The sequence below is a fragment of the Trichomonas vaginalis genome, chromosome V (assembly GCF_026262505.1).
Source record: "Trichomonas vaginalis G3 chromosome V, whole genome shotgun sequence".
NCBI classification, from domain to species: Eukaryota; Parabasalia; order Trichomonadida; family Trichomonadidae; genus Trichomonas; species Trichomonas vaginalis.
This window is the reverse complement of record NC_067207.1, coordinates 27,075,677-27,102,584: the sequence shown is the minus strand read 5'-3', so window position 1 is coordinate 27,102,584 and position 26,908 is coordinate 27,075,677. Positions and strand designations below refer to the sequence as shown.

General features: G+C 32.4%; 2 protein-coding genes across 2 annotated transcripts, besides 3 other annotated features; both read right to left on the bottom strand.

The window, feature by feature from the left end:
- Positions 1–523: 523 nt before the first annotated feature.
- Positions 524–1,581: a mobile genetic element.
- TVAGG3_0410960 (MULE transposase domain-containing protein) lies at positions 1,151–1,527 on the bottom strand (the record flags this gene model as incomplete). Its single annotated transcript, XM_001317005.2, has 1 exon — positions 1,151–1,527. A coding segment is annotated over one exon (377 nt), but the record flags the coding sequence as incomplete, so codon positions are not given.
- A 678-nt stretch (positions 1,582–2,259) lies between the features above and the next one.
- Positions 2,260–26,908: part of a mobile genetic element that runs on past the window's edge.
- TVAGG3_0410940 (uncharacterized protein) lies at positions 24,972–25,397 on the bottom strand (the record flags this gene model as incomplete). Its single annotated transcript, XM_001311271.2, has 1 exon — positions 24,972–25,397. The coding sequence occupies one exon, from the start codon at positions 25,395–25,397 to the stop codon at positions 24,972–24,974; it is 426 nt and encodes a 141-aa protein (XP_001311272.2).
- Positions 25,664–26,490: a mobile genetic element.

Sequence of the window (26,908 nt, the reverse complement as noted above, 5' to 3'; positions counted from 1 at the left end):
ATCTCAAAAGTTAATACACTTTCTCAAGATTACATATAATAGTTTGGATTATATAAAAGAGAGTTGTAGGTATCGCCATGGAAGAAGGTTGATATAACTATATTATACACAATTTTGAATCCTAGTTAAATTTATTATGATCTTCTTAAATGCAGAAAATAGAATGCATAAATGGGAATATTTATCGTATAATTAGTTTATAATTGAAATAAATAAACATTATTTTCAATGTTTGACATTCTTGCTCAGAAAAACAATGATCTAATTTTAATTTGATATTATTATTCCTTTTGAATGATAAAATGATATACAATATAGATTGATATTATGTATTAATCTATAAAATAAAAACTTTAGAAGAAATAAATTATAATATTTTTTAATAAACATCAATTTTATTAGTATTTCATATATATGCATCCATACATGTATTTGATATTATATCCGCTGAGATCTTGTTCGTAGGACTTGCAGATAACGCTAGACTGTTTTAGCGTGGATTTTCATTGAGATGCATCTAGAAGAGTGTGGGACAAACTATCCAGTGTCACTTTTTTATTAACCTTATTTTAAAAAATTAATAAAATAATAATAAAAAATTATTTGAATCTTTTATATTAATTGTTTCTTTTTTAAAAGTACCTTTAAAGTACAATAAACAAGATTTGAATCTATTGATCCTTGTTGCAAACTTGAATATATTGCTTCAAGCATTTTCAAACATTCGACTTTTTTGTTTTCCAATATTTGTTCATGGTCATTAGCTTTTCGTAATATACGAACAACTTTATCACTATTGATTAATTGAACTTTAAATTTAAGCAATAATGCTGGAACAACCGTTGTGTATAATTCAACAACAAAATCGTCTAATCGAATATTCCTTCTCTCTGGGAAATAAGAATGCTTGAAAACTTTGAAATGTGACTCACTGACGTTATTAGTCGCGTCACCTCCGTTGCGATAGCGCTTATTCCAACGATCTAAATGATGCCTCCATTGCCTATCGAAGTACTTTTGGGCTTTCGGTTCTGTGGAAAGAATTTCAAGAATTCGATCATAAACTTCATCTAGGTCTGCAGCTTCTTCTTGAGTGAGGTGCTCTGGAACTTCTTCACTTGTTTCAAACGTTTCTTCTTCTGGAATAAATTCAGAATCGTTTGGATCATCAGAAGATTCTCGTGGTAAAAAGATTTGAGAAGGTTGAAATTCATTTTCGATGAATTCTTCTTCATATTGTTCCTCTTCTTCAATTTCTTCTGCTTGAAGTAAGTGAGATCGAGCCGGTTCCTCTCTAGGATTTTCTTCTTCTTGGTTCTGTTCTTCCTCGGGAGATTCTTCTTTAGTATCGAATACTAATAATTTCATTAGATTATAAAATTCTTCAAAATTGTCTCGTGATTTAAACTTATCCGCTTTTCTTAATATGGCGCGAAGGACATGCACGCCACACCAAAGAATATTACAGTTTGGAATACCTCGCTCAATTGCCTCGGCTATTTGTGGGGCGCAGTCCATACTTATCATCTCGGGTTCTCTATTAATATATTGAAAATAACGACAAACACAATATTGAATATTAGTTAGTATGGTTATCAAGTGTACTGAGGCACTGCATTCCACCATAACCAATACTTGTGAATTTGACACTTTACGAAACCGGTAACGTATATTTTACAACACAAACGACAACACTAACTTAACATTAAATATTTACAAAGCCGCCAACCACTTCACTTCACTAACGTTTTCACAAACGACTTCACTAACAAATTCCCTACCGTCCTCACTAAATAAAAATAACCTTATTTTTATTTTTTTTAAATTTTTTATTTCATTACAAAGACATGTCCGACTACATTTACTATGACTCTTTCCCAGAACGTTTCCGTGAACTATTCAAAACTCAAGTAAAACTGAGAAACATGCATTTTAACAAAGACAGACCCATTGACGATGAAAGAAACCCTGAATATATTACAATCCCTTATGACGCAAAGTTCATTGCATACATTCCTTATGGTCGCAGAGGAACAAAAACTATTTCAACAAAGAACAAAAATTATTTCTGGAGCGATGAAGAAAATTGCCTTATCTACATAAATACATACTTAAATAAAGCTACATATTGTACAAAAGAAGGTTGGACTGGATTTGAGCTCTACATATACGACGACGATGGAAACAGACGTTGTGTATACCCATACGATAATATGTACCATTGTTTTCATCAAGCATTAAACGAATACATAGTCAGTAAGGGTCTCATTCCTGTTGAGTAGAAATGTTATATTTTTGTTCTGTCATTTATAAAAAAATAAAATAAAAATAAATGATATCACCACTCCCACACGTATGAAAACATAGCACAAAAATAAATTTAGGTGAAGCGGTGAGATCTCACCTGTTTTTTCACCTCTTTTTTCACCCTGTTGAATTCATTGCTTTATAACTCTCTTCCTTTCTCCAACTCTTCTAACTTCTTCCTAAGTTCAGCAATGTTGTCCTCATGAAGTTTAATCTTCCTTAATATACCTTCTTTATCTAATGGTTGCTTTATCTTTCTAAACTGAACTCTACCATCCTTCATAGTATGAACGTAAAAACCTTCTGGAATAGTTCCTGATTTAATGTATTCTACCAAAAACTTTTGTTTCATTGCTTCAGTGACTTTATTTGTCATTTTACTCTAAGGTGAAGATAGCACAGCGATAATGGATTTCATGACTTTTAGTATTTCATGCAATCTTAACAAATAGCCTTACAAGTACTTCCAGTGTCCCTAGCTGTCCCTCCTTTTTATATAACTCCATGACATTTATAATCTCGCGAAACTTAACAGGTAGCATAACAGATTAAAATCAGATGAGGTTTTGAACCAAAATTTCTAAGCAACGTTGTCAAGGATTTTGAGGAACTAGGGACAGAGTGTGGCAAAGTTCATGATTTAATTTATCTTCATCTGTTTCATCAACTATCTCATCTAATATGCCAATATTTTATTCATAACTCGTGGCAAACTCACTAACTTTCGTTATGTTCATCTGCATGCTTCATCTGATAGAAAGTATGACTTTCATTATTTCCAGAACTTAATGAAAACTACTAGGGACAGAGACCATGGCAAAGTTTATGACTTTCATTATTTCCAGAACTTAATGAAAACTACTAGGGACAGAGACCATGGCAAAGTTCATGATTTAATTTATTCTCTCACTAACAACAAACACAAACTCCAACACTAACGACAAGTACTAAAATCGTATATGTTTTGTCATGATTTCATCGTCAATGAATTTGTCAAACATGAGTGTAAATGTTTTGTCATGACTTCTTCATCGTAAATGATTTGTCATGACTTCTTCATCGTATATGTTTTGTCATGATTTCTTCATCGTACATGTTTTGTCATGATTTCTTCATCGTAGTGAACGTATATGCTTTGTCAAACATGAGTGTAAATGTTTTGTCAAGACTTCTTCATCGTAAATGATTTGTTCATGACTTCTTCATCGTAATGAGTGTAAATGTTTTGTCAAGACTTCTTCATCGAAACTAAACGTACATGTTTTGTCATGATTTCTTCGTACATGTTTTGTCATGACTTCTTCATCGTAAATGATTTGTCAAAACTTCTTCGTAAATGTTTTGTCAAACATGAGCGTATATGTTTTGTCATGACTTCATCGTAATGAGTGTAAATGATTTCATATAATTGCTTACCTCGGAAAACCGAGAAAAGAGATTCCATATGAAAATCGCAGAATTTGGCTCCTGGTTTGAAATATTATTATGTTCATAGACTTCATCGTATATGTTTTGTCAAACATGAACGTATATGTTTTGTCATGATTTCATCGTAATGAGTGTAAATGACCCAAAAATAATGTTTAGGTGAAGAGGTGAGATCTCACCTGTTTTCTCACCTAATTTTTCACCCTCATGAATTTGTCAAAACTTCATCGTAAATGATTTGTCAAGACTTCATCGTCAAGACTTCTTCGTAAATGATTTGTCATGATTTCTTCATCGTATATGCTTTGTCAACATGAGTGTAAATGTTTTGTCAACATGAGCGTAAATGTTTTGTCATGACTTCTTCGTATATGTTTTGTCATGACTTCTTCGTAAATGTTTTGTCATGACTTCTTCGTAAATGTTTTGTCATGACTTCTTCGTAAATGTTTTGTCAAACATGAGTGTAAATGTTTTGTCGAAACTTCTTCATCGTAATGAGTGTAAATGAACCAAAATAATGTTTACGTTCATGTTTGACAACAACACAGGAAATAAATGTTTACGTATATGTTTTGTCATGACTTCTTCATCGTAAATGTTTTGTCATGACTTCTTCGTAAATGTTTTGTCATGACTTCTTCGTAAATGTTTTGTCAAAACTTCTTCGTAAATGTTTTGTCAAACATGAGCGTAAATGTTTTGTCATGATTTCTTCATCGTATATGTTTTGTCATGATTTCTTCGTATATGTTTTGTCATGACTTCTTCGTAAATGTTTTGTCGAAACTTCTTCATCGTAATGAGTGTAAATGTTTTGTCAAACATGAACGTAAATGTTTTGTCAAACATGAACGTATATTCTTTGTCGAAACTTCTTCATCGTAATGAGCGTACATGTTTTCTAACATGGAGGATTTCATCGTAAATGATTTGTCATGACTTCTTCGTAAATGTTTTGTCATGACTTCTTCATCGTAAATGTTTTGTCAAGACTTCTTCGTAAATGTTTTGTCATGACTTCTTCGTATATGTTTTGTCAAAACTTCTTCGTCAAAACTTTATCGTCAATGATTTGTCATGACTTCATCGTCAAAACTTCATCGTATATGTTTTGTCATGATTTCATCGTAAATGATTTGTCATGACTTCTTCATCGTAAATGTTTTGTCAAAACTTCTTCGTACATGTTTTGTCGTGATTTCTTCATCGTAAATGTTTTGTCAAAACTTCTTCGTCAAGATTTCATCGTAATGAGTGTAAATGTTTTGTCAAACATGAACGTATATGTTTTGTCATGATTTCATCGTATATGTTTTGTCATGATTTCATCGTATATGTTTTGTCAAAACTTCATCGTAAATGTTTTGTCATGATTTCTTCATCGTACATGTTTTGTCGAAACTTCATCGTAAATGTTTTGTCAAACATGAACGTAAATGTTTTGTCATGATTTCATCGTCAATGTTTTGTCATGATTTCATCGTCAATGATTTGTCAAAACTTCATCGTAAATGATTTGTCAAGACTTCTTCGTACATGTTTTGTCATGATTTCATCGTCATGATTTCATCGTAAATGTTTTGTCAAACATGAGCGTAAATGTTTTGTCATGATTTCATCGTAAATGTTTTGTCATGACTTCTTCGTACATGTTTTGTCATGATTTCATCGTAAATGTTTTGTCATGATTTCTTCATCGTAATGAGTGTAAATGTTTTGTCAAACATGAGCGTAAATGTTTTGTCATGATTTCTTCATCGTATATGTTTTGTCAAGACTTCTTCGTATATGTTTTGTCATGACTTCATCGTCATGATTTCATCGTAAATGAGTGTAAATGACCCAAAAATAATGTTTAGGTGAAGAGGTGAGATCTCACCTGTTTTCTCACCTAATTTTTCACCCTCAGCCGCTAAGCGGCGAGACCCAAAGGGTCTTGAATTTGTCATGATTTCTTCATCGTAATGAGTGTAAATGTTTTGTCAAACATGAACGTATATGTTTTGTCATGATTTCATCGTATATGTTTTGTCATGATTTCATCGTATATGTTTTGTCAAAACTTCATCGTACATGTTTTGTCATGATTTCATCGTACATGTTTTGTCATGATTTCATCGTAATGAACGTCAATGTTTTGTGAAGAATATAACAACCGCCTGAATTCAGACGGTTGCTTTTTATACAAAATTCACGCAGGAAAATTCTTGAGTTTTGGTTGAAAGAATACGGTCAAGCCAAAAGTGGCTCGACCTCAAAACAAACATTTTATGAGTTTACTAAGGCATTTATGAATGAATTCAAAGGTATTTGCATACATCCTGACCTCGTTCATTTTGTTGCTGAATTCAGCAAAAATAATGTTTACGTTATGACTTCATCGTATATGCTTTGTTGAACTTAAACGTAAATGTTTTGTCATGATTTCATCGTATATGTTTTGTCAAGGTTTCATCGTATATTCTTTGTCAAACATGAACGTATATGTTTTGTCATGATTTCTTCGTAAATGTTTTGTCAAGACTTCATCGTAAATGTTTTGTCATGATTTCATCGCAAATGATTTGTCATGATTTCTTCGTTTATGTTTTGTCAAGACTTCTTCGTACATGTTTTGTCATGTCTTTTTCATCGTAATGAGCGTAAATGTTTTGTCAAACATGAGCGTATATGTTTTGTCATGATTTCTTCATCGTAATGAGCGTAAATGTTTTGTCATGATTTCATCGTACATGTTTTGTCGAAACTTCATCGTATATGATTTGTCATGATTTCTTCATCGTAATGAGTGTAAATGATTTGTCAAACATGAGCGTATATGTTTTGTCATGATTTCTTCATCGTAATGAGCGTATATGTTTTGTCAAGACTTCTTCATCGTAATGAGTGTAAATGATTTGTCATGATTTCATCGTACATGTTTTGTCGAAACTTCATCGTATATGCTTTGTCATGACTTCTTCATCGTAATGAGCGTAAATGATCCAAAAATAATGTTTAGGGTAGATGGTTAGATCTAACCTCTTTTCTCACCTCTTTTCTCACCTCATTGAATTTTCATGATTTCTTCATCGTAATGAGCGTAAATGTTTTGTCAAACATGAACGTAAATGTTTTGTCAAGACTTCTTCATCGTAATGAGTGTAAATGATTTGTCATGATTTCATCGTACATGTTTTGTCGAAACTTCATCGTATATGCTTTGTCATGATTTCTTCATCGTAAATGTTTTGTCAAACATGAACGTAAATGATTTGTCAAACATGAACGTATATGTTTTGTCATGATTTCATCGTAAATGTTTTGTCATGATTTCTTCATCGTACATGAACGTATATGCTTTGTCAAACATGAGTGTAAATGATTTGTCATGATTTCTTCATCGTAATGAGCGTACATGTTTTGTCATGATGTTCTTCATCATAATGAGCGTATATGTTTGTCAAACTTCTTCGTACATGTTTTGTCAAACATGAACGTAAATGTTTTGTCATGATTTCTTCATCGTAATGAGCGTATATGATTTGTCATGATTTCATCGTACATGTTTTGTCAAACATGAACGTATATGTTTTGTCATGATTTCTTCATCGTAAATGATTTGTCATGATTTCTTCATCGTAAATGTTTTGTCATGATTTCTTCGTAAATGTTTGTCATGATTTCTTCGTAATGTTTTGTCAAAACTTTCATCGTAAATGTTTTGTCAAGACTTCTTCATCGTAATGAGCGTAAATCAGACAAAAATAATGTTTAGGTGAAGTGGTGAGATCTCACCTCTTTTCTCACCTCTTGTCTCACCTCATTGAATTTTCATGATTTCTTCATCGTCAATGGCTTTGTCAAACATGAACGTATATGCTTTGTCAAACATGAACGTATATGTTTTGTCAAGACTTCTTCATCGTCAATGGCTTTGTCAAGACTTCTTCATCGTAATGAGCGTAAATGTTTTGTCATGATTTCTTCATCGTATATGCTTTGTCAAACATGAGCGTATATGTTTTGTCAAGACTTCTTCATCGTAATGAGCGTAAATGACCCAAAAATATATTTTAGGTGAAGAGGTGAGATCTCACCTCTTTTCTCACCTCATGAATTTTCATGATTTCTTCATCGTATATGCTTTGTCAAGACTTCTTCATCGGAATGAGCGTAAATGTTTTGTCATGACCTCATCGTATATGCTTTGTCAAGACTTCTTCATCGTAATGAGTGTAAATGTTTTGTCAAGACTTCTTCATCGTAATGAGTGTAAATGTTTTGTCAAGACTTCTTCATCGTAATGAGCGTATATGTTTTGTCAAACATGAACGTAAATGTTTTGTCATGACTTCTTCATCGTAATGAGTGTAAATGTTTTGTCAAGACTTTTTCATCGTAATGAGCGTAAATGATCCAAAAATAATGTTTAGGGTAGATGGTTAGATCTAACCTCTTTTCTCACCTCTTTTCTCACCTCATTGAATTTTCATGATTTCTTCATCGTAATGAGCGTAAATGTTTTGTCAAACATGAACGTAAATGTTTTGTCATGATTTCATCGTAAATGTTTTGTCAAACATGAGCGTAAATGTTTTGTCAAAACTTCATCGTATATGCTTTGTCAAGACTTCTTCATCGTAATGAGCGTAAATGTTTTGTCAAGACTTTTTCATCGTACATGTTTTGTCGAAACTTCATCGTATATGCTTTGTCAAGACTTCTTCATCGTAATGAGCGTAAATGTTTTGTCAAGACTTTTTCATCGTACATGTTTTGTCGAAACTTCATCGTACATGTTTTGTCGAAACTTCATCGTATATGTTTTGTCATGATTTCTTCATCGTAATGAGCGTAAATGACCCAAAAATAATGTTTAGGTGAAGAGGTGAGATCTCACCTCTTTTCTCACCTCTTTTCTCACCTCATGAATTTTCATGACTTCTTCATCGTAATGAGCGTAAATGTTTTGTCATGATTTCTTCATCGTAATGAGCGTAAATGTTTTGTCATGATTTCTTCATCGTAAATGTTTTGTCATGACTTCATCGTAAATGTTTTGTCGAAACTTCATCGTACATGTTTTGTCGAAACTTCATCGTATATGTTTTGTCATGATTTCTTCGTAAATGTTTTGTCATGATTTCTTCATCGTAATGAACGTATATGCTTTGTCAAGACTTCTTCATCGTAATGAGCGTAAATGTTTTGTCATGATTTCTTCATCGTAAATGTTTTGTCATGACTTCATCGTATATGTTTTGTCATGATTTCTTCGTAAATGTTTTGTCATGACTTTTTCATCGTAATGAACGTAAATGTTTTGTCAAACATGAGCGTAAATGTTTTGTCATGATTTAATCGTATATGTTTTGTCAAACATGAGCGTAAATGTTTTGTCATGATTTCTTCATCGTATATGCTTTGTCAAGACTTCTTCATCGTAATGAACGTATATGCTTTGTCGAAACTTCTTCATCGTAATGAGCGTAAATTTTTTGTCAAGACTTTTTCATCGTACATGTTTTGTCGAAACTTCATCGTACATGTTTTGTCGAAACTTCATCGTATATGTTTTGTCATGATTTCTTCGTAAATGATTTGTCGAAACTTTTTCATCGTAATGAGTGTACATGTTTTGTCAAACATGAGCGTAAATGATCCAAAAATAATGTTTAGGGTAGATGGTTAGATCTAACCTCATTTCTACCCTCATTTCTACCCTCATGAATTTTCATGATTTCTTCATCGTAATGAGCGTAAATGACCCAAAAATAATGTTTAGGTGAAGAGGTGAGATCTCACCTCTTTTCTCACCTCTTTTCTCACCTCATGAATTTTCATGATTTCATCGTACATTCTTTGTCATGATTTCATCGAAACTAAACGTAAATGTTTTGTCAAGACTTCATCGTATATGTTTTGTCATGACTTCTTCATCGTAAATGATTTGTCAAACATGAACGTACATGTTTTGTCAAGACTTCATCGTAAATGTTTTGTCAAGACTTCTTCATCGTAATGAGTGTAAATGACCCAAAAATAATGTTTATGTTAGAATGTTAGATCTAACACCTTTTCTAACATGTTTTCTAACATGGAGGATTTCATTAGATATACACATTCTTCCCTAAACATTATTTAGTTAAAGTCCATCAAAATATTTTAGGATACTTTCACCAATAATATTTATATCAGATGAAACAGTAAAGTATTATATCTATTAAATCGTCTATGATGTAAATTGTGTATAGAATGAAATGAAGGAAAATGTGTATATCAGATGAAACAGTTAAAGTATTATATCTATTAAATCGTCTATGATGTAAATTGTGTATAGAATGAAATGAAGGAAGAATGTGTATATCTAATGAAATCCTCCATGTTAGAAAACATGTTAGAAAAGGTGTTAGATCTAACATTCTAACATAAACATTATTTTTGGGTCATTTACGCTCATTACGATGAAGAAGTCTTGACAAAACATGTACGATGAAGTTTCGACAAATCATTTACACTCATTACGATGAAGAAGTCATGACAAAACATATACATTCATGTTTGACAAAACATATACGTTCATGTTTGACAAAACATATACGTTCATGTTTGACAAAGCATATACGATGAAGAAATCATGAAAATTCATGAGGTGAGAAAAGAGGTGAGAAAAGAGGTGAGATCTCACCTCTTCACCTAAAATATATTTTTGTCTGATTTACGCTCATTACGATGAAGAAATCATGACAAAACATAAACGAAGAAATCATGACAAAACATAAACGAAGAAATCATGACAAAACATTTACACTCATTACGATGAAGAAGTTTCGACAAATCATTTACGTTCATGTTTGACAAAGCATATACGTTCATGTTTGACAAAGCATATACGTTCATTACGAAGAAGAAGTCATGACAAAACATGTACGAAGAAGTCATGACAAAACATTTATTTCCTGTGTTGTTGTCAAAATGTCATGTTGTCTCATTTTTTCAGAGAAGTTAAATGACCTGGTAGCACATGGTAGCATGGTAGCACCTCCAGTTCTTCAAAAATAAGTCATAACTGCCTTCCTCCTGTGTTGTTGTCAAACATGAACGTAAACATTATTTTTGGTTCATTTACACTCATTACGATGAAGTCATGACAAAACATATACGATGAAGTCATGACAAAACATTTACGATAAAATCACGACAAAGCATATACGTTCATTACGATGAAGAAGTCATGACAAAGCATATACGATGAAATCATGACAAAACATTTACACTCATGTTTGACAAATCATATACGTTCATGTTTGACAAAGCATATACGATGAAGTTTCGACAAATCATTTACGTTCATGTTTGACAAAGCATATACGTTCATTACGAAGAAGAAGTCATGACAAAACATATACGAAGAAGTCCTGACAAAACATATACGAAGAAGTCATGACAAAACATGTACGATGAAGAAATCATGACAAAACATTTACGATGAAGAAGTCATGACAAAGCATATACACTCATTACGATGAAGAAGTTTCGACAAAACATGTACGATGAAGTTTCGACAAATCATTTACACTCATTACGATGAAGAAATCATGACAAAACATTTACGATGAAGAAGTCATGACAAAGCATATACACTCATTACGATGAAGAAGTTTCGACAAAACATGTACGATGAAGTTTCGACAAATCATTTACACACATTACGATGAAGAAATCATGACAAAACATTTACGAAGAGATTCCGTATGAAAATTCATGAGGGTAGAAATGAGGTTAGATCTAACCATCTACCCTAAACATTATTTTTGGATCATTTACGTTCATGTTTGACAAAGCATATACGCTCATTACGATGAAGAAATCATGACTTTGCACTTTGTCAAAATTTAATGAAAACATTAACGTAAACATATACGATGAAGAAATCATGACAAAACATTTACGAAGAAGTCTTGACAAAACATATACGTTTAGTTTCGATGAAATCATGACAAAACATTTACGATGAAGAAATCATGACAAAACATTTACGATGAAGAAATCATGACAAAACATATACGAAGAAATCATGACAAAACATATACGTTCATGTTTGACAAATCATGACAAAACATTTACGATGAAGAAATCATGACAAAACATTTACGATGAAGAAATCATGACAAAACATATACGAAGAAATCATGACAAATCATTTACGAAGAAATCATGAAAATTCATGAGGTGAGAAAAGAGGTGAGAAAAGAGGTGAGATCTCACCTCTTCACCTAAACATTATTTTTGGGTCATTTACGCTCATTACGATGAAGAAATCATGAAAATTCATGAGGGTAGAAATGAGGGTAGAAATGAGGTTAGATCTAACCATCTACCCTAAACATTATTTTTGGATCATTTACGCTCATGTTTGACAAAACATGTACACTCATTACGATGAAAAAGTTTCGACAAATCATTTACGAAGAAATCATGACAAAACATATACGATGAAGTTTCGACAAAACATGTACGATGAAGTTTCGACAAAACATGTACGATGAAAAAGTCTTGACAAAAAATTTACGCTCATTACGATGAAGAAGTTTCGACAAAGCATATACGTTCATTACGATGAAGAAGTCTTGACAAAGCATATACGATGAAGAAATCATGACAAAACATTTACGCTCATGTTTGACAAAACATATACGATTAAATCATGACAAAACATTTACGCTCATGTTTGACAAAACATTACGTTCATTACGATGAAAAAGTCATGACAAAACATTTACGAAGAAATCATGACAAAACATATACGATGAAGTCATGACAAAACATTTACGATGAAGAAATCATGACAAAACATTTACGCTCATTACGATGAAGAAGTCTTGACAAAGCATATACGTTCATTACGATGAAGAAATCATGACAAAACATTTACGAAGAAATCATGACAAAACATATACGATGAAGTTTCGACAAAACATGTACGATGAAGTTTCGACAAAACATTTACGATGAAGTCATGACAAAACATTTACGATGAAGTTTCGACAAAACATGTACGATGAAGTTTCGACAAAACATATACGATGAAGTCATGACAAAACATTTACGATGAAGAAATCATGACAAAACATTTACGCTCATTACGATGAAGAAGTCTTGACAAAGCATATACGTTCATTACGATGAAGAAATCATGACAAAACATTTACGAAGAAATCATGACAAAACATATACGATGAAGTTTCGACAAAACATGTACGATGAAGTTTCGACAAAACATTTACGATGAAGTCATGACAAAACATTTACGATGAAGAAATCATGACAAAACATTTACGCTCATTACGATGAAGAAATCATGACAAAACATTTACGCTCATTACGATGAAGAAGTCATGAAAATTCATGAGGTGAGAAAAGAGTGAGAAAAGAGGTGAGATCTCACCTCTTCACCTAAACATTATTTTGGGTCATTTACGCTCATTACGATGAAGAAATCATGACAAAACATATACGATTGAAGTTTCGACAAAAACATGTACGATGAAGTTTCGACAAAAATGTACGATGAAAAAGTCTTGAAAAACATTTACGCTCATTACGATGAAGAAGTCTTGACAAAGCATATACGATGAAGTTTCGACAAAACATGTACGATGAAAAAGTCTTGACAAAACATTTACGCTCATTACGATGAAGAAGTCTTGACAAAGCATATACGATGAAGTTTGACAAAAACATTTACGCTCATGTTTGACAAACATTTACGATGAAATCATGACAAAACATTTACGTTCATGTTTGACAAACATTTACGCTCATTACGATGAAGAAATCATGAAAATTCAATGAGGTGAGAAAAGAGGTGAGAAAAGAGGTAGATCTAACCATCTACCTAAACATTTATTTTTGGATCATTTACGCTCATTACGATGAAAAAGTCTTGACAAACATTTACACTCATTACGATGAAGAAGTCATGACAAACATTTACGTTCATGTTTGACAAAACATATACGCTCATTACGATGAAGAAGTCTTGACAAAACATTTACACTCATTACGATGAAGAAGTCTTGACAAAACATTTACACTCATTACGATGAAGAAGTCTTGACAAAGCATATACGATGAGGTCATGACAAAACTTTACGCTCATTCCGATGAAGAAGTCTTTGACAAAGCATACGATGAAGAAATCATGAAAATTCATGAGGTGAGAAAGAGGTGAGATCTCACCTTTCACCTAAAATATATTTTTGGGTCATTTACGCTCATTACGATGAAGAAGTCTTGACAAAACATATACGCTCATGTTTGACAAAGCATATACGATGAAGAAATCATGACAAAAACATTTACGCTCATTACGATGAAGAAGTCTTGACAAAGCCATTGACGATGAAGAAGTCTTGACAAAACATATACGTTCATGTTTGACAAAGCATATACGTTCATGTTTGACAAAGCCATTGACGATGAAGAAATCATGAAAATTCAATGAGGTGAAGACAGAGAGGTGAGAAAAGAGGTGAGATCTCACCACTTCACCTAAACATTATTTTTGTCTGATTTACGCTCATTACGATGAAGAAGTCTTGACAAAACATTTACGATGAAGTTTTTGACAAAACATTTACGAAGAAATCATGACAAAAACATTTACGAAGAAATCATGACAAAACATTTACGATGAAGAAATCATGACAAATCATTTACGATGAAGAAATCATGACAAAACATATACGTTCATGTTTGACAAAACTGTACGAAATCATGACAAATCATATACGCTCATTACGATGAAGAAATCATGACAAAACATTTACGTTCATGTTTGACAAAACATGTACGAAGAAGTTTTGACAAAACATTTACGAAGAAATCATGACAAAACATTTACGAAGAAATCATGACAAAACATTTACGATGAAGAAATCATGACAAATCATTTACGATGAAGAAATCATGACAAAACATATACGTTCATGTTTGACAAAACATGTACGATGAAATCATGACAAATCATATACGCTCATTATGATGAAGAAATCATGACAAAACATGTACGCTCATTACGATGAAGAAATCATGACAAATCATTTACACTCATGTTTGACAAAAGCATATACGTTTCATTACGATGAAGAAATCATGACAAAACATTTACGATGAAATCATGACAAAACATATACGTTCATGTTTGACAAATCATTTACGTTCATGTTTGACAAAACATTTACGATGAAGAAATCATGACAAAGCATATACGATGAAGTTTCGACAAAACATGTACGATGAAATCATGACAAATCATTTACACTCATTACGATGAAGAAGTCTTGACAAAACATTTACGTTCATGTTTGACAAAGCATATACGATGAAGAAATCATGAAAATTCAATGAGGTGAGAAAAGAGGTGAGAAAAGGTTAGATCTAACCATCTACCCTAAACATTATTTTGGATCATTTACGCTCATTACGATGAAGAAGTCATGACAAAGCATATACGATGAAGTTTCGACAAAACATGTACGATGAAATATACAAATCATTTACACTCATTACGATGAAGAAGTCTTGACAAAACATATACGCTCATTACGATGAAGAAATCATGACAAAACATATACGCTCATGTTGACAAAATTTACACTCTTACGATGAAGAAATCATGACAAATCATATACGATGAAGTTTCGACAAAACATGTACGATGAAATCATGACAAAACATTTACGCTCATTACGATGAAGAAGTCTTGACAAAACATATACGCTCATGTTTGACAAAACATTTACGCTCATTACGATGAAAAAGACATGACAAAACATGTACGAAGAAGTCTTGACAAAACATAAACGAAGAAATCATGACAAATCATTTGCGATGAAATCATGACAAAACATTTACGATGAAGTCTTGACAAAACATTTACGAAGAAATCATGACAAAACATATACGTTCATGTTTGACAAAGAATATACGATGAACCTTGACAAAACATATACGATGAAATCATGACAAAACATTTACGTTTAAGTTCAACAAAGCATATACGATGAAGTTCATAACGTAAACATTATTTTTTGCTGAATTCAGCAACAAAATGAACGAGGTCAGGATGTATGCAAATACCTTTGAATTCATTCATAAATGCCTTAGTAAACTCATAAAATGTTTGTTTTGAGGTCGAGCCACTTTTGGCTTGACCGTATTCTTTCAACCAAAACTCAAGAATTTTCCTGCGTGAATTTTGTATAAAAAGCAACCGTCTGAATTCAGGCGGTTGTTATATTCTTCACAAAACATTGACGTTCATTACGATGAAATCATGACAAAACATGTACGTTCATGTTTGACAAAACATTTACGCTCATTACGATGAAGAAATCATGAAAATTCAATGAGGTGAGAAAAGAGGTGAGAAAAGAGGTTAGATCTAACCATCTACCCTAAACATTATTTTTGGATCATTTACGCTCATTACGATGAAAAAGTCTTGACAAAACATTTACACTCATTACGATGAAGAAGTCATGACAAAACATTTACGTTCATGTTTGACAAAACATATACGCTCATTACGATGAAGAAGTCTTGACAAAAACATTTACACTCATTACGATGAAGAAGTCTTGACAAACATTTACACTCATTACGATGAAGAAGTCTTGACAAAGCATATACGATGAGGTCATGAAAACATTTACGCTCATTCCGATGAAGAAGTCTTGACAAAGCATATACGATGAAGAAATCATGAAAATTCATGAGGTGAGAAAAGAGGTGAGATCCACCTCTTCACCTAAATATATTTTTGGGTCATTTACGCTCATTACGATGAAGAAGTCTTGACAAAACATATACGCTCATGTTTGACAAAGCATATACGATAAGAAATCATGACAAAACATTTACTCATTACGATGAAGAAGTCTTGACAAAGCCATTGACGATGAAGAAGTCTTGACAAAACATATTACGTTCATGTTTGACAAAGCATATACGTTCATGTTTGACAAAGCCATTGACGATGAAGAAATCATGAAATTCAATGAGGTGAGACAAGAGGTGAGAAAAGAGGTGAGATCTCACCACTTCACCTAAACATTATTTTGTCTGATTTACGCTCATTACGATGAAGAAGTCTTGACAAACATTTACGATGAAGTTTTGACAAAACATTTACGAAGAAATCATGACAAAACATTTACGAAGAAATCATGACAAAACATTTACGATGAAGAAATCATGACAAATCATTTACGATGAAGAAATCATGACAAAACATATACGTTCATGTTTGACAAAACATGTACGATGAAATCATGACAAATCATATACGCTCATTACGATGAAGAAATCATGACAAAACATTTACGTTCATGTTTGACAAAACATGTACGAAGAAGTTTTGACAAAACATATACGCTCATTATGATGAAGAAATCATGACAAAACATGTACGCTCATTACGATGAAGAAATCATGACAAATCATTTACACTCATGTTTGACAAAGCATATACGTTCATTACGATGAAGAAATCATGACAAAACATTTACGATGAAATCATGACAAAACATATACGTTCATGTTTGACAAATCATTTACGTTCATGTTTGACAAAACATTTACGATGAAGAAATCATGACAAAGCATATACGATGAAGTTTCGACAAAACATGTACGATGAAATCATGACAAATCATTTACACTCATTACGATGAAGAAGTCTTGACAAAACATTTACGTTCATGTTTGACAAAGCATATACGATGAAGAAATCATGAAAATTCAATGAGGTGAGAAAAGAGGTGAGAAAAGAGGTTAGATCTAACCATCTACCCTAAACATTATTTTTGGATCATTTACGCTCATTACGATGAAGAAGTCATGACAAAGCATATACGATGAAGTTTCGACAAAACATGTACGATGAAATCATGACAATCATTTACACTCATTACGATGAAGAAGTCTTGACAAAACATATACGCTCATTACGATGAAGAAATCATGAAAAACATATACGCTCATGTTTGACAAATCATTTACACTCATTACGATGAAGAAATCATGACAAATCATATACGATGAAGTTTCGACAAAACATGTACGATGAAATCATGACAAAACATTTACGCTCATTACGATGAAGAAGTCTTGACAAAACATATACGCTCATGTTTGACAAAACATTTACGCTCATTACGATGAAAAAGACATGACAAAACATGTACGAAGAAGTCTTGACAAAACATAAACGAAGAAATCATGACAAATCATTTGCGATGAAATCATGACAAAACATTTACGATGAAGTCTTGACAAAACATTTACGAAGAAATCATGACAAAACATATACGTTCATGTTTGACAAAGAATATACGATGAAACCTTGACAAAACATATACGATGAAATCATGACAAAACATTTACGTTTAAGTTCAACAAAGCATATACGATGAAGTCATAACGTAAACATTATTTTTGCTGAATTCAGCAACAAAATGAACGAGGTCAGGATGTATGCAAATACCTTTGAATTCATTCATAAATGCCTTAGTAAACTCATAAAATGTTTGTTTTGAGGTCGAGCCACTTTTGGCTTGACCGTATTCTTTCAACCAAAACTCAAGAATTTTCCTGCGTGAATTTTGTATAAAAAGCAACCGTCTGAATTCAGGCGGTTGTTATATTCTTCACAAAACATTGACGTTCATTACGATGAAATCATGACAAAACATGTACGTTCATGTTTGACAAAACATTTACGCTCATTACGATGAAGAAATCATGAAAATTCAATGAGGTGAGAAAAGAGGTTAGATCTAACCATCTACCCTAAACATTATTTTTGGATCATTTACGCTCATTACGATGAAAAAGTCTTGACAAAACATTTACACTCATTACGATGAAGAAGTCATGACAAAACATTTACGTTCATGTTTGACAAAACATATACGCATTACGATGAAGAAGTCTTGACAAAACATTTACACTCATTACGATGAAGAAGTCTTGACAAAACATTTACACTCATTACGATGAAGAAGTCTTGACAAAGCATATACGATGAGGTCATGACAAAACATTTACGCTCATTCCGATGAAGAAGTCTTGACAAAGCATATACGATGAAGAAATCATGAAAATTCATGAGGTGAGAAAAGAGGTTAGATCTAACCATCTACCCTAAACATTATTTTTGGATCATTTACGCTCATTACGATGAAAAAGTCTTGACAAAACATTTACACTCATTACGATGAAGAAGTCATGACAAAACATTTACGTTCATGTTTGACAAAACATATACGCTCATTACGATGAAGAAGTCTTGACAAAACATTTACACTCATTACGATGAAGAAGTCTTGACAAAGCATATACGATGAGGTCATGACAAAACATTTACGCTCATTCCGATGAAGAAGTCATGACAAAACATTTACGTTCATGTTTGACAAAACATATACGCTCATTACGATGAAGAAGTCTTGACAAAACATTTACACTCATTACGATGAAGAAGTCTTGACAAAGCATATACGATGAAATCATGACAAACATGTACGTTCATGTTTGACAAAACATTTACGCTCATTACGATGAAGAAATCATGAAAATTCAATGAGGTGAGAAAAGAGGTTAGATCTAACCATCTACCCTAAACATTATTTTTGGATCATTTACGCTCATTACGATGAAAAGTCTTGACAAAACATTTACACTCATTACGATGAAGAAGTCATGACAAAACAGTTACGTTCATGTTTGACAAAACATATACGCTCATTACGATGAAGAAGTCTTGACAAAACATTTACACTCATTACGATGAAGAAGTCTTGACAAAACATTTACACTCATTACGATGAAGAAGTCTTGACAAAGCATATACGATGAGGTCATGACAAAACATTTACGCTCATTCCGATGAAGAAGTCTTGACAAAGCATATACGATGAAGAAATCATGAAAATTCATGAGGTGAGAAAAGAGGTTAGATCTAACCATCTACCCTAAACATTATTTTGGATCATTACGCTCATTACGATGAAAAAGTCTTGACAAAACATTTACACTCATTACGATGAAGAAGTCATGACAAAACATTTACGTTCATGTTTGACAAAACATATACGCTCATTACGATGAAGAAGTCTTGACAAAACATTTACACTCATTACGATGAAGAAGTCTTGACAAAGCATATACGATGAGGTCATGACAAAACATTTACGCTCATTCCGATGAAGAAGTCATGACAAAACATTTACGTTCATGTTTGACAAAACATATACGCTCATTACGATGAAGAAGTCTTGACAAAACATTTACACTCATTACGATGAAGAAGTCTTGACAAAGCATATACGATGAAATCATGACAAAACATGTACGTTCATGTTTGACAAAACATTTACGCTCATTACGATGAAGAAATCATGAAAATTCAATGAGGTGAGAAAAGAGGTTAGATCTAACCATCTACCCTAAACATTATTTTTGGATCATTTACGCTCATTACGATGAAAAAGTCTTGACAAAACATTTACACTCATTACGATGAAGAAGTCATGACAAAACATTTACGTTCATGTTTGACAAAACATATACGCTCATTACGATGAAGAAGTCTTGACAAAACATTTACACTCATTACGATGAAGAAGTCTTGACAAAACATTTACACTCATTACGATGAAGAAGTCTTGACAAAGCATATACGATGAGGTCATGACAAAACATTTACGCTCATTCCGATGAAGAAGTCTTGACAAAGCATATACGATGAAGAAATCATGAAAATTCATGAGGTGAGAAAAGAGGTGAGATCTCACCTCTTCACCTAAAATATATTTTTGGGTCATTTACGCTCATTACGATGAAGAAGTCTTGACAAAACATATACGCTCATGTTTGACAAAGCATATACGATGAAGAAATCATGACAAAACATTTACGCTCATTACGATGAAGAAGTCTTGACAAAGCCATTGACGATGAAGAAGTCTTGACAAAACATATACGTTCATGTTTGACAAAGCATATACGTTCATGTTTGACAAAGCCATTGACGATGAAGAAATCATGAAAATTCAATGAGGTGAGACAAGAGGTGAGAAAAGAGGTGAGATCTCACCACTTCACCTAAACATTATTTTTGTCTGATTTACGCTCATTACGATGAAGAAGTCTTGACAAAACATTTACGATGAAGTTTTGACAAAACATTTACGAAGAAATCATGACAAAACATTTACGAAGAAATCATGACAAAACATTTACGATGAAGAAATCATGACAAATCATTTACGATGAAGAAATCATGACAAAACATATACGTTCATGTTTGACAAAACATGTACGATGAAATCATGACAAATCATATACGCTCATTACGATGAAGAAATCATGACAAAACATTTACGTTCATGTTTGACAAAACATGTACGAAGAAGTTTTGACAAAACATATACGCTCATTATGATGAAGAAATCATGACAAAACATGTACGCTCATTACGATGAAGAAATCATGACAAATCATTTACACTCATGTTTGACAAAGCATATACGTTCATTACGATGAAGAAATCATGACAAAACATTTACGATGAAATCATGACAAACATATACGTTCATGTTTGACAAATCATTTACGTTCATGTTTGACAAAACATTTACGATGAAGAAATCATGACAAAGCATATACGATGAAGTTTCGACAAAACATGTACGATGAAATCATGACAAATCATTTACACTCATTACGATGAAGAAGTCTTGACAAAACATTTACGTTCATGTTTGACAAAGCATATACGATGAAGAAATCATGAAAATTCAATGAGGTGAGAAAAGAGGTGAGAAAAGAGGTTAGATCTAACCATCTACCCTAAACATTATTTTGGATCATTTACGCTCATTACGATGAAGAAGTCATGACAAAGCATATACGATGAAGTTTCGACAAAACATGTACGATGAAATCATGACAAATCATTTACACTCATTACGATGAAGAAGTCTTGACAAAACATATACGCTCATTACGATGAAGAAATCATGACAAAACATATACGCTCATGTTTGACAAATCATTTACACTCATTACGATGAAGAAATCATGACAAATCATATACGATGAAGTTTCGACAAAACATGTACGATGAAATCATGACAAAACATTTACGCTCATTACGATGAAGAAGTCTTGACAAAACATATACGCTCATGTTTGACAAAACATTTACGCTCATTACGATGAAAAAGACATGACAAAACATGTACGAAGAAGTCTTGACAAAACATAAACGAAGAAATCATGACAAAACATATACGTTCATGTTTGACAAAGAATATACGATGAAACCTTGACAAAACATATACGATGAAATCATGACAAATCATTTGCGATGAAATCATGACAAAACATTTACGATGAAGTCTTGACAAAACATTTACGAAGAAATCATGACAAAACATATACGTTCATGTTTGACAAAGAATATACGATGAAACCTTGACAAAACATATACGATGAAATCATGACAAAACATTTACGTTTAAGTTCAACAAAGCATATACGATGAAGTCATAACGTAAACATTATTTTTGCTGAATTCAGCAACAAAATGAACGAGGTCAGGATGTATGCAAATACCTTTGAATTCATTCATAAATGCCTTAGTAAACTCATAAAATGTTTGTTTTGAGGTCGAGCCACTTTTGGCTTGACCGTATTCTTTCAACCAAAACTCAAGAATTTTCCTGCGTGAATTTTGTATAAAAAGCAACCGTCTGAATTCAGGCGGTTGTTATATTCTTCACAAAACATTGACGTTCATTACGATGAAATCATGACAAAACATGTACGATGAAATCATGACAAAACATGTACGATGAAGTTTTGACAAAACATATACGATGAAATCATGACAAAACATTTACGATGAAGAAGTCATGACAAAACATATACGTAAACATTTATTTCCTGTGTTGTTGTCAAACATGAACGTAAACATTATTTTGGTTCATTTACACTCATTACGATGAAGAAGTTTCGACAAAACATTTACACTCATGTTTGACAAAACATTTACGAAGAAGTCATGACAAAACATTTACGAAGAAGTCATGACAAAACATTTACGAAGAAGTCATGGCAAAACATATACGAAGAAGTCATGACAAAACATTTACGCTCATGTTTGACAAAACATTTACACTCATGTTTGACAAAGCATATACGATGAAGAAATCATGACAAATCATTTACGAAGAAGTCTTGACGATGAAGTCTTGACAAATCATTTACGATGAAGTTTTGACAAATTCATGAGGGTGAAAAATTAGGTGAGAAAACAGGTGAGATCTCACCTCTTCACCTAAACATTATTTTTGGGTCATTTACACTCATTACGATGAAATCATGACAAAACATATACGTTCATGTTTGACAAAACATATACGATGAAGTCTATGAACATAATAATATTTCAAACCAGGAGCCAAATTCTTGCGATTTTCATATGGAATCTCTTTTCTCGGTTTTCCGAGGTAAGCAATTATATGAAATCATTTACACTCATTACGATGAAGTCATGACAAAACATATACGCTCATGTTTGACAAAACATTTACGAAGAAGTTTTGACAAATCATTTACGATGAAGAAGTCATGACAAAACATGTACGAAGAAATCATGACAAAACATGTACGTTTAGTTTCGATGAAGAAGTCTTGACAAAACATTTACACTCATTACGATGAAGAAGTCATGACAAATCATTTACGATGAAGAAGTCTTGACAAAACATTTACACTCATGTTTGACAAAGCATATACGTTCATTACGATGAAGAAATCATGACAAAACATGTACGATGAAGAAATCATGACAAAACATATACGATGAAGAAGTCTTGACAAAACATATACGAAGAAGTCATGACAAAACATTTACGAAGAAGTCATGACAAAACATATACGAAGAAGTTTCGACAAAACATATACGAAGAAGTTTCGACAAAACATATACGAAGAAGTTTCGACAAAACATATACACTCATTACGATGAAGAAGTCATGACAAATCATTTACGATGAAGAAGTCATGACAAAACATTTACACTCATGTTTGACAAATTCATTGACGATGAAATCATGACAAAACATATACGATTTTAGTACTTGTCGTTAGTGTTGGAGTTTGTGTTTGTTGTTAGCGTTTGTCATTTGTGCTGAAGTTAGTACTTGATGTTAGTGTTGGAGTTTGTGTTTGTTGTTAGTGAGAGAATAAATTAAATCATGAACTTTGCCATGGTCTCTGTCCCTAGTAGTTTTCATTAAGTTCTGGAAATAATGAAAGTCATAAACTTTGCCATGGTCTCTGTCCCTAGTAGTTTTCATTAAGTTCTGGAAATAATGAATGTCATACTTTCTATCAGATGAAGCATGCAGATGAACATAACGAAAGTTAGTGAGTTTGCCACGAGTTATGAATAAAATATTGGCATATTAGATGAGATAGTTGATGAAACAGATGAAGATAAATTAAATCATGAACTTTGCCACACTCTGTCCCTAGTTCCTCAAAATCCTTGACAACGTTGCTTAGAAATTTTGGTTCAAAACCTCATCTGATTTTAATCTGTTATGCTACCTGTTAAGTTTCGCGAGATTATAAATGTCATGGAGTTATATAAAAAGGAGGGACAGCTAGGGACACTGGAAGTACTTGTAAGGCTATCTGTTAAGATTGCATGAAATACTAAAAAATCATGAAATCCATTATCGTTGTGCTAGCTTCACCTTAGAGTAAAATGACAAATAAAGTCACTGAAGCAATGAAACAAAAGTTTTTGGTAGAATACATTAAATCAGGAACTATTCCAGAAGGTTTTTACGTTCATACTATGAAGGATGGTAGAGTTCAGTTTAGAAAGATAAAGCAACCATTAGATAAAGAAGGTATATTAAGGAAGATTAAACTTCATGAGGACAACATTGCTGAACTTAGGAAGAAGTTAGAAGAGTTGGAGAAAGGAAGAGAGTTATAAAGCAATGAATTCAACAGGGTGAAAAAAGAGGTGAAAAAACAGGTGAAGATCTCACCGCTTCACCTAAATTTATTTTGTGCTATGTTTTCATACGTGTGGGAGTGGTGATATCATTTATTTTTTTATTTTATTTTTTTATAAATGACAGAACAAAAATATAACATTTCTACTCAACAGGAATGAGACCCTTACTGACTATGTATTCGTTTAATGCTTGATGAAAACAATGGTACATATTATCGTATGGGTATATACACAAATCGTCGTCGTATATGTAGAGCTCAAATCCAGTCCAACCTTCTTTTGTACAATATGTAGCTTTATTTAAGTATGTATTTATGTAGATAAGGCAATTTTCTTCATCGCTCCAGAAATAATTTTTGTTCTTTGTTGAAATAGTTTTTGTTCCTCTGCGACCATAAGGAATGTATGCAATGAACTTTGCGTCATAAGGGATTGTAATATATTCAGGGTTTCTTTCATCGTCAATGGGTCTGTCTTTGTTAAAATGCATGTTTCTCAGTTTTACTTGAGTTTTGAATAGTTCACGGAAACGTTCTGGGAAAGAGTCATAGTAAATGTAGTCGGACATGTCTTTGTAATGAAATAAAAAATTTAAAAAAAATAAAAATAAGGTTATTTTTATTTAGTGAGGACGGTAGGGAATTTGTTAGTGAAGTCGTTTGTGAAAACGTTAGTGAAGTGAAGTGGTTGGCGGCTTTGTAAATATTTAATGTTAAGTTAGTGTTGTCGTTTGTGTTGTAAAATATACGTTACCGGTTTCGTAAAGTGTCAAATTCACAAGTATTGGTTATGGTGGAATGCAGTGCCTCAGTACACTTGATAACCATACTAACTATATTTTCGCTTGTGTCAGGAGAAATAAAGAAATACAAAAAAGGAAAAACAATAGTATGTTCTGTTTTTCCTGTGAGTGCATATAATGGAATGTTAGCCCTTAGAAGTTTATACGTTGAATCGATGTGAAACGTAGAAATTTGGTGACCAAGGGCCTTCGCTTCGAAAGGTGCATATAAAAAAACTAGTTTTCCCGGCTCAGAGATAAATTCAATTAAATCTTCTGGACAACTTTCTTGAACAGATTCGACAAAGATAGCTAAAGAAACTTTTTCATCCGAACTAAAGCGTTTGGAAACAATTTCAGCTCTTTGAGCAAATTTACGTAATGCATCTGGACCTTGTGCAAATATTGAAAGTAACTCTTCGTCTGTATATGAAATATTTAAGTCTTGGAAACACTTAAGTTGAGCTGTAGCATGATTCATATTGTTTTCAAAGTAATGTTTAAGATAATTTCTGACAAATAATGAGGATATTGTTTTTGTTGATTTCGGAGGTGCAGAATGATCATGAGAGTCAGAGTGGATTAGTAGTTCATATTTATCTTGATCTATTATCCGGACTTTGAATTTAGCTTGACATTGTGGATACTTACATTTGTATTCGATCGTGGAGTATTCTTTCCTGCATTTTTGAGAGTAGCCCATGCTAGCTTTTATCTTTTCTTGGATACCAAACTGGAGGAGCTCCATAGTGTTGAATATCACGGGCTCCATACAACAAATTGAATAAGGTATTTCAAAATTTGAAGGAAATGGTCCATCATTGAATGTAGTGGCCGGGAATTGAATGACATACAGATAGTTTGAGGAAATTTGTTATAATTAAGGATGTCAATTTGGAAGAAAAGTGAGAAAATTCCTAAAATGCTAAAAATGAATTTTCCAAACGTACTTTTTTATCTCATTTTTTTGATTTTGAAAAAAATTTGGAGAGAAGAACTCTTCGTTTTTGAATTTTATCACGATGGTTTTAAAGTATATTAGACACATGTATTGATATTACTATTTTTGTATATTTTGAGAGAAAATCCCTAAAAATTGAGAAAATCTAAGACGGTTTGAGAAAATATATAAACTATTGAAAATTTGAATTAAACTTCTAATTTGGAAAAAAGAAATTTGGAAAGAAGAAAAATCAAAAATCGAGATTTAGACTCAGCATCAAATGGAGAACAAAATGTTTCTTCATATGAAGGGAAAAAATTTTCTTGTGAACAAATAGAGTTTTTAAAATTTTATT